Raw genomic sequence first — 10,458 nt, forward strand, 5'->3', positions numbered from 1 at the left:
ATGGTCCCTGACCGATGAACCTTCAACCATTTTGGTATTCAGAAGGGCTTTCATGGCAGTCTGCTTAGCCGCACGATTCTGATCTCCAAACATTTCTTTGAGATTTTCCAGAATGTCATAAGCATACTCCATCGACTGATGCTGATGTTGCAGAACATTCGACATGGATGCCAAAATGTAACACCGCGCCATCTCATCAGCCTTAATCCATTTCTGGTAAGCCTTCTGTTCATCATCTGTGGCATCATCTCCAGGTTTTTCTGGACACACCTCATCGAGCACAAATTTGTACTCTTCAGCAATTAGAACAATATCCAAATTTCGTTTCCAATCAACGTAATTTGGACCCTCAAGTTTGTTTTGGGTAAGAATGGCAGTAAGGGGATTGAAAGCAGTCATTGTCAATCTGGAAGACATTAAATATTTAAATAGATCAAATCAGTTTGTATTATGAACACTAAAATTCAAAACACATTATATATATACAATCTATGCACCTTGAACAATAAATTTCGATGGGAAAGAAGCTATTCTTGCAATATACATATATAATGACAGATTTTCACTCCATAAACTTAAACATTTCATACTCAAATAGAGAGTAAAATGTTAATTTAAGCCAAGTGAATATCAACATTCGACATATATTAGTCCCATTGAACCAATATGCATACTCAGATGGAGAGTAAATACAAATAATCAATGACTAGTATAACATAGTGATTATTCATAATATTTTTATCCGATATAGAAGAAGACCTACGTCACCGTGTAAAAACATTAGATCACTAATTTTTTAAGCCCCGGGACCAAGGGAATTGATCCCCACAATTACTGGAATTAAAAACAAGTAAAATAATTTTCAGTATTTTAGAAAAACAGCAAAAACACCATCTAAACGGCCCCGAAAGCCCAAAAAACGACTTCAATCATGATGAAATCCACGTGTATTGCTCACTGGGCCATTTCGCATGGACCTGCCAAGTTTCAGGTCAATCAAAGTCTGTCACCCTTTTGACCTCCGATTTTCTACCCTAATTCGGCAAAACTTGTTTTTCCGTTTTACATGATAAAATTCAACTTTCAGATTATTCTAACTCAACATCACCAATATTAAAATGATACATCAAGTTTTCAGAATAATCAACACAATCCATAACAGATAATCACACCAAAAAACAGTGCAGGTTTTCTAGAAAAACAAACTTTGCATGTAATTCAAAACTTGCATATAGAACATGATATTAATCCTTATGGTTTATCCTAATTATTTAATTAGACGTGAGTAGGCTCTGATACCAATTTTAGGAATATATACCACAGCGGAAGCAATAACAAAATCTTGTTCACGTGTAATCTAAACAACTAGCACGTATGGAGATTTTAGGATTACCTCTTGAAGCGTAAACACAACAAATCTATGTCGTTCTCCAGTTCCTCAGTTGAAAACACACCAGCAGATTTCCACAGTCTTCTACTGTGTTACCCAAACAATAACCGAAAATGGAGAATTTTGGGTGGGCAAAATTCTAGTAGAAACCGCAGTCAGAATCTTGTAAAAAACGTTCAGCCCTTATATCCATATATATAGCTGCGTTTTAGGTCAAAACCGTTTTCAAAACCTGTTAGGTTTCCTTCTCCCACTAATGGACGGTTTCCACGTTTTCTTTCCCACTAAGTAACAGTTTCCACTATTTTCTATTATTTAGGCACAGTAGGGACCACCGAATTTAATTAACAAGGCTTCCTATTATGATATTAATTTCGAAATTCTGAAATTAATTTCCATCATAATAAATTACGAATTATTCCACTAAAAATTCGTAATTGCACTCCTTAGTTCAATTTCGAAATTCTTCCATAAAACCTTATTTAACTCTCCATGTTAAGATTCAGATACTAATCAATCAAATTAAATTACTAGCTATTTAATTTATTGATTACTTCCTTTAAACTTACACTTAACTTATTTCATGTGTCGGATACAAAATCCACCGGCCGGGTTTACACATGAAAACTTATAAGCTTTCATAAAGGAGTATCATCAATCTCAAAATCGAGACATGGATTCCATCAACTAATTATTACTTCGCCAATGTATATCATTGTTATCCAATTTACCAGGCTTATTGACTCGCGAAAGAATCTCGCCTTTTAATAAATCAAAACAACAAGTGACATACACAGCTAATAATAATTATATCAGGATTAAGAGTATAAGTACATTAAATGGACTAGAGAAATTATTTTATAAAGTCAGTATAAAATACTCATCTCTACTTGATCCGTTCAATACATACAAAATGTACTAGCACAAGAAGTTGGAATTAAACCATTCCCATAATCAAGATAAATTATATTTAATCTTGTGCTACAATCATTCCGATGATTTGTCCAATTCCATCATTAGATTGTGAACATTAACTTTTATGTCTTACAAGAACCGATGATTTAATCTTCCGTGTATAAGCTAAACTCTATACACTAAATCATCTACTATGTAAGCAATGAACGCACAAACCAACACATGATCTATTTAAAATGAAACTTTATTGAATTTAAACAAGTAAATAAATAATTGTTTATAAAGAATACTATAACAATACGCATAGCTTATAGTATATTCTAACAGAAAGATCATAACATATTACTGGAATTGTTCAGGTCCAAGAGCAAGAAGCATAAGAAAATGCATAATTAACTAAATGAAATCATTTAATCCACAAGTTATGGTACAAAGCTTTGACTAAAAAAGTTTCAGAGTCACACAATATATACCTTTAAAAAAAATAGAGATTCGATACTAACAGGCAATATGAAGAACTAAACATCAGTAACATGAACTTAAAATAAAACAAACCTGTTTTAAAACATCACATTTTCTCTTATGCAATCAATTTTGGGTATTATATGAAAAGCTACTAAAAGATTAACGGGGACAAGTAATGATTCAAGAATTATGAGAAAAATGCATGCAAATGCTAAGTTATAATTAACTGAGACATCCTGAAGACAAAAACCAGAAAAGAAAAGGGGAAAAGAACAAACCTTGCATAAACAAGAACAAAAGGCTCTGATCATACTATTTTTACAAACATATAGAACCATTCGTTGAGAGAAAAACCAAAAATAAAGAAAACCCAGATAAGTTTTACACATTTAATGCATGTAGCAGAGTATCATATAAGAAAACGGCACGTGGAAAAGCAAAAAACCAAAAGGAATGAAGCTACAGCTAGCTGTAGGCTGTAGCTGCCTCTGTTTCAGTAGTGGGAGCTGATTTTGTCTTTTGACAGAGAGTGGAGGCGGACGTGAAGTTGCATGCAGAAGCGAATTGGAATTATGGTCTTGGTGTCCGGAAAAGGTGACACGTGGAGACCTGGTGTGTGGCTATTTTATTGTAGTATGAAATGGTACGACCTTAAAAAGGAATTTGGAAATATTCAGTTTTTACATCCAATTTTTGTCATTATTCTAGTGACATGAATTTATATTTTACCTAAAATAATCCGAATATTCTCAATTTTGTATTAGATTCTACCTTATTCATTTTTATTTTAAATATAGTTTATACTCCACTTGTCCCAAAAGAAAGAAGGATCAGAGGACGATTGAAAGATTATTTAATTTTAAATATTTTAAATTAAAAAAAAAAAAAAGAGCAAATGGCCATTGCTGTTCAAATGAAAAAAAATAAATCTACACCTAGTATTTCCATCAAATTAACAAATATACATGACATTTTGTCACTATTCATCACATAAATATTTTTTTACTGAATCATGCATGGTTAATTAATAAGTACTATAGTCAAACCTCTCTATAATATCTTTGTTTATCGTGATATTTTTTGCTTGTTATAATAAAGTATTGTTGTAGGGAATATATATTGTAACATAATATAAAAAATTGATTTCAAAGAAAACTTGACCGTTATAGTAGTGAAGTGTTGTTATAAAGAATGACTATTTGTATATATTATTGCCTCGATTAGTTATTACTTGATTGATAAAGTGGCATAATTTGATGCAAACATAGAGGATATGTAAATATTTTCCAATCAAGAAGGGTCCTCAAATACAATCCTATAAAGCAGCAAGTGATCACCTTTCTTGTCGCCACTTATTGTAATTCATGTCACATATGCACGTAAATAAAAAGTTTCCACTAAATATAAATGACGACTAATTATTCAACAAAAAATTACAATTACAATTTTATACCGATAACAGATATTGAAACTCAAAATCATAAGGAATCTTCTCAACAATGGTGGACACTTTGCCTCCATTAACACCTCTGAAACAATCAACAATGGATTTCCTCAATGAACCTGATGTAGGTAATTGTTGGCAAATCCAGTCTACTAATGAGTCCAAATCTTGGGCAAAGTCATTCATATTTCTTAGCAGAAGCTCTGGTATAGCTATTTTCTTTGTGCTTGTTACAATTAGTGAAGCTTGTAAATATTCTAACTTCGATTTTTCTAACTCAGCTGTAACTCCATCACTTGTATATATCTTCACCTGCACATTCATTTTCATTAGAGCTTAACTTCAGTGTTAATTGTCCTTTAAAACATAAGTACACAAGTTACTGTCCACATAGTAGTGAGACTTAGAGGCACATTCAGGATTTAAATTGGAAAAATGATACTGTATAGCCGCTTTCAAAGTAATAGTCAAAAACATATGTATATCTTTTATATATACATACATTATGTATATTATATACAAAAATTATATAAATTTTATATATTTGTTCTGCTACGAAATGTAAATAGTTTCTGGCGGGGGCTAAAAGTGAAAAAAGTCCATTTAAATTCTATGGGCCAACTTAAGGTTATTAGCCTTGAAATCATTGTATTTTTAAAGTTATGGATTTATATTCACTAGTTGTTACAATTTTAGTGAATTTTTATATATAAATTTATGCTCTATGCCGAAAATAATGGGTACAAAACAAGCCCATATGTTGCATCTGCCTCTGGTGAGATTAGTAACCCAAAAAATAACACAGGTAACTGCTATAACGTGTAGAAATATATGTAAATTAAATCCTCCCACTATAATTAACAAGTTAACATTAAGGGGAAATATATTGTACAACTGATTTTAGTAATTTATATGTCGTACTAGACCCAAATTATTGTCCACTTAATACTTTCTGAAGTCGTCAATCAGACCAACTTTCAGAATATAATGGGGGTGAAGAAATTTATTAAACTTGAAATAATGTTAAATATCTAGACTATAACGAATTGAAAGGCTCTAAATGCATAAAAAATATTTGCTTCAATCAAACTTTACTTTCGAATAGTGCAATTCGATATAATAAGCAATTATGTTATGGTAATAAATTGACTTACTGCTGGAGAAGAACGTGTGCCACAACATAAGGCAAACATGATATTTGGATCGAATGATTCAAGTCCATGTAGTCCACGAACTATAGTTTCTTTATCCTCTTTTTCACCTTTTCGATTGACCTAGTTAAATGTCATATCGACGTAAGAGATAATATACATCACATGAAAAAATACAAACAAATCAAAATAAGTTGGTACAGTAATTTACCTCTTTTGCAGGTGAATTTACTGGTTTTCTCAAGATAAAATGTTCGATGGCATGTGCATTTATCGTATTGCCACCAATGTTTAGAGTTGCCTGAAAATCAATCAAATCTTACGTAAATTCCTACTTAATATATAAAAATACGAAAATCATATCAAGAAAATACGAAAGTAATTACCTTGTTCATAAGTGACAGAAACTTTTCAGGATTAGAACTGGAAGGAACTCCATGTTGAAGAAATCCCTGGAATAAGAATTCAAAAAGATATATGTACTTTAATTTATAACTGGATTAAACTAGATATATTAATATTTAGAAAGAAATGAAAAAATAAAGCTTAATCTAGTGTACATGCATGATACAAGCGTTGTATATGTTGATCCAAAATGCTAGCTTCTGTTGGTAAGTCAGCAGTCTTAAATCTACAGTTTGTAAACTGTTCATCATAAGCCTGAAATTACAAAAGATACATGAAAAACATTACTCCATTTAGAAGAGAAACCGATGTTGCAAACAGAAAAATAAAAGAATTTAACTTATATGCGGTGAGAATGTAAATAATTGTTTAGGCTACCAGTATAATTTAACTTGGTATACAACATCGCTATATATAACAGTCATTCATTATAAAAGTCAAGTTCTTTATAGAATCAATTTTCGTGCTATGTTATAATATATGTTCTCTATAACAACATTTCGCTATAGTGTCCAAAAAATTTAGAAAAATTAAGGTTGTTATAGAGAGGTTTGACAGTAATTGCAGGTAACATGCTTTATTTTTCATGTAATTATTCCACTTATTATGACGATTACCTGTAGTTATCTTTTATATGACATGATAGTGTTAAAGTTCTTTTACATAATTATTAGCGCACATAAGTTAAACTTATAAGTAATTAACTTGCATATAGGAAAAATATGGAGTATAAAATAAAATTTCTAAAGGTTTTGACATACTTGAGCTTTTGAAATAGAGGGATGGAATTAGAAGTCGAGATGCATTTTGCCTCCATAGAACTTTTTGCAAATCTAACCAAATTCTTATAAGGGCCAATATCTCTTGGAATAGATTCTTCTGAATCAAAAATACCATAAGGATCTTGTTGTCTTGAATCTTTCTGTATCAATAGGCTTGTTTTCGAGTTCAAATTTTGTTCAGCTCTGAAACTTAAAGAGAAATTGCTTGACCTAGCAATAGGACCTGATTTCTCTAACTCCATTGCTCTTGATGTTCTAAGCAACCTTATAAAAATAAATATCAAACATTTCATAATGTTTTCAGATAATTTATTTGGTGGCCATCTATGTATTGTGTCTTCTTCTGTGTGAAGTGGACTTGTCATTACTTTTGGCTGAAGTTCGTGTGTTGGAGCAGACATAAACTTTGGGATTTCTGCGTTACGTTCTCTCTGAAAGATAAAAAATAAATCGAATCAAGAAAATTAATATAAACTTTGCAGTCGAACTAATTAAAATTTGTAACAAAAAATATTCATAAACTAATCTAATATTTTGCATAAAATAAAAATAGTTGAATATTCATGACCACGGCGCTAGAAATCAAAATTAAGTTGCCATATAAATTAATTATCAAATAAATACCGTTAAATCATCATAAATAAATATTGAAACAGTCATTTCCAGTAGTATCGTTGTTGTCTTTTTTGCAGCTTTTGTTGTTGCCGGAACTATTTGGTATGGTTCGGCAACTACCCCGATTGAATTATTGGGGCCCACTTGTTATCAAGGGATCATGAGTACTTCCAGCAAAAAATATATAGAAGAGTTAGTGTTGGGTTAGCACTTAGCAGAAAATCAAATTTATCATAAGCTTGGTCTTAAATTCCATAAAAAATTACTAGCTTTTTATGATTACAACAACAATCCGACACATAAAATAAAATACCAAATATACATATAAAAACGTTAAAATTATCTAATATTGTTCCTAATTTTGGTTAATTTTGATTAAGTGACAGTGCTTAATTTGCATTTTGCATTTTATAGGAAATATAGGGATGTACTTTTTTGTCTAAAAAGTTGAACTTTAAGACTTTACTATAATTAATTCGATAACCATTCGTGAAATTAACCCATAAAAAAACTTGAAATACTATTACTAAGAATCAGAAAATCAATAATAAAGAACTTACTCTTGGAGTTGGATTTCTTGATTCTCTTAGAGGAGAGGGAGTTTTAATCATCCCACTTTTCCTTGAAATTCTTTCACCAAATGTTCGAACTTCTTGATGTAGTTGATTTTCCTCCTGATCAGTAATATTGACTTTTGACTTCATAATTATTTTCTCATTGATTCTGAAATCATTAAGACCATAATCACCTTTTATAGCTTTGCTAATGAAATGCAAAGCCTTAGTCTCAAATGGCAACTTTTGATCATTTAGCCCTTTGAATTTGTTTGGATTTGGTGGAAGTGATGAAGATATATTATGAGGACTGTTGATAATTCCTTGTTGTTGAGATTGTTTCATCTTTGCTACAAATTGTTTGGACTTCGCTTTTTCAGTAATGTTGATTTCCTTCTCCTTATTCACATCACATTGTAGCTGGCTGATTTGGCTTTCCAACTTAGCTATTTCATTTTCAACCATGGCTAGTTCTGCAAATAGCTCCTTCATCTACAAAATTTGCAATTTAGTCAGTACCAATTAGCGCAGGGTTTTAGAGGCGGAGCTAGGATTTCAAATTTATGGATTCAGGATTCTAATCATATTAAGTTACTCGCATTCGATAGGTTCGACCGAACCCGCTCCCTACACTCTAGCTTCACCCCTGCAGAGTTTAAGATTAAGTTTGACGTGCTAACGGTATATATATATAATCACGTTACTTATAGGGTAATAATTACAAGTAAATCTTTATAACAAACGTTACTGAACTTAATACAAACGATAATTGGCAAACTTCATTGATAGTAAAAAATAATATTTACATGATCAATACACATATATAGCTTAAATCCATTAGTATATATGGAGAAGAAACTAATGATTTTGGGATTATAACAAAAAATAAGTAAATTCATATTCATATCAAGAACGATAAACACAGGCTTGCTATGGATCCAATTCCGTAAAAAATATTTTTTTAAAAAAAAATAGTTCGTAGCTTTAGTAGGTAAATAAGGATGGTTGGTTGAATCAAGCTTAGGTGGAAAGTAAACGTCAGATCCTTGATGGCAAAAGGTAGTTTCTTCATATTCAAAAAAATCTCACTTTTCTATACATTTTTTCTAAGCATGTGTTAATCATGAAATCTTAGGGAGAGGAGAAGATCATTCCATCAAAAGTTAGAAATACACACAAAGGTTAAAGGCATAAAAACTAATTTCAATGAAATTTTACACCAAGAAACTAAATTACCTTAGGAGGAAGATAATTTGGAATACTGAAAGATGAACCATCCTTTCGCTGATAAACCTTCTCCAGAAATTCATGTACTTTTTGTTCATGATTCAACATTTTCCTAAGCTCAGCAACCTAATAAGAGTATATATAATTAAGACCAAAAGAAATAAGTGGTTCTTATATTTCTTGGAATGCATCAAAGATTTTAGGTCAGCTATAGGTAAAGTTTTCTTGGACCCGAAGACATTAAAAATGTACATCTTTTGGAATCCGTAAGAAAGGACAGGATACAGAATAATATGGGATCTAAATCCTTGAAATCTCCATTGAATTAAGATAGTTTGTGCACATAATTAAGATAGTTTTGGCTGATATTTAAAATCTTTATGGTAATAATGGTGGAAAATCTCTTGTTATTGCTTTACTTGTATAGACATTGTAATCCTAAGAAAACAAAGAGCATATCTTTGGATTCCAATTGCAAATTTAGCAACAATTCATACGTATGACTAACCTACTAAAAGAGCATATAGGCCAAAGGTACATGACCATCACCTATATATGCCAAGTACTTGTAAATAATTGGTCATATTTTTAATAGTAACACGTACCATGCAAAAGAAATCAAAGAAGAAAAGTACACAGAATCACACCCATACCTCCTTTTCAAGTTCCTCTTTCGTTTGTTGTCCACCATTTTTCTTCTTTCTCTGAAACATAAACCAACAACATCTCAACACAAAAACAAAAAAGCAATGGAGGATCCAGAATGGGAACCTATTGCGTCTAATTCGAACCTTCATGTGTGTGTGAGAAAAAAAGAATAAAAATACGTAAATATAAAGAACAGATCCCGCTGACTCTAAATTCTAAATCTGCACTGAGAAAAAGTGTGCACCATAAAAGTCCAAGAACGAAACAAAATGACAAAACCCAAATAGAATTTTGAAATCCCATGTAAGACACTAAAAAATATAAGGCAAACTCACAATAATCTGGGCTGGAAAATGAACTGCCAAATCTTGTTGATTTGCCATGAGCTAGAAAAACTTCAAAGACTTTGTTATTCCAAAGGAAATGGTACTCATGAGGTATTGATTAGTAGAACTATTGTGTTACTATTATTATTGACATGAATATTGAGTATAACTTTAACTTGGGCTAGAAGCAATGGTATGGTATGGTAGGGTTTTTGTGGTGGTTGTGATTGTTGAAGTTGTTGACATATCTAGTTTTAATATATATATATTGAGAAATGAAGTATGTGTAGTAATTTTGATGAGAAAATGATGAAAGGGAGCTATCAATATGATATAGTTGTAGTAATGGGAGATCATACAAAGAGGGGGGAGAGTTGTCAAATTTTATTCTCATATAAAAACTTTGGCGTAGCTTGCACTTGTAGAATTTATAGGCCTTAAAGATTACGGTATTTGTTCTTTGTTGGTATAATAGTTTGGTTTTTGTTGCCTTAGTAGGAAAAAGATTGCGTATTTTGCAGTAAATTAAGGCGTGT

The 10,458-nt window shown here is 31.3% G+C and overlaps 1 protein-coding gene across 1 annotated transcript; it reads right to left on the reverse strand.

Annotated features, from left to right (window-relative positions):
* Window positions 1-4,052: 4,052 nt before the first annotated feature.
* Window positions 4,053-10,254, reverse strand: LOC104237121 (uncharacterized). The gene is made up of 10 exons (XM_009791206.2): window positions 9,932-10,254; window positions 9,602-9,652; window positions 8,958-9,074; window positions 7,728-8,213; window positions 6,532-6,983; window positions 5,926-6,025; window positions 5,752-5,817; window positions 5,577-5,666; window positions 5,369-5,488; window positions 4,053-4,526 (listed from the first exon to the last, which is right to left on the reverse strand). The coding sequence occupies exons 1-10, from the start codon at window positions 9,977-9,979 to the stop codon at window positions 4,218-4,220; spliced, it is 1,839 nt and encodes a 612-aa protein (XP_009789508.1). The 5' UTR covers window positions 9,980-10,254; the 3' UTR covers window positions 4,053-4,217.
* Between the last annotated feature and the right edge of the window lie 204 nt (window positions 10,255-10,458).

Source organism: Nicotiana sylvestris, chromosome 11, assembly GCF_000393655.2.
Source record: "Nicotiana sylvestris chromosome 11, ASM39365v2, whole genome shotgun sequence".
NCBI classification, from domain to species: Eukaryota; Viridiplantae; Streptophyta; class Magnoliopsida; order Solanales; family Solanaceae; genus Nicotiana; species Nicotiana sylvestris.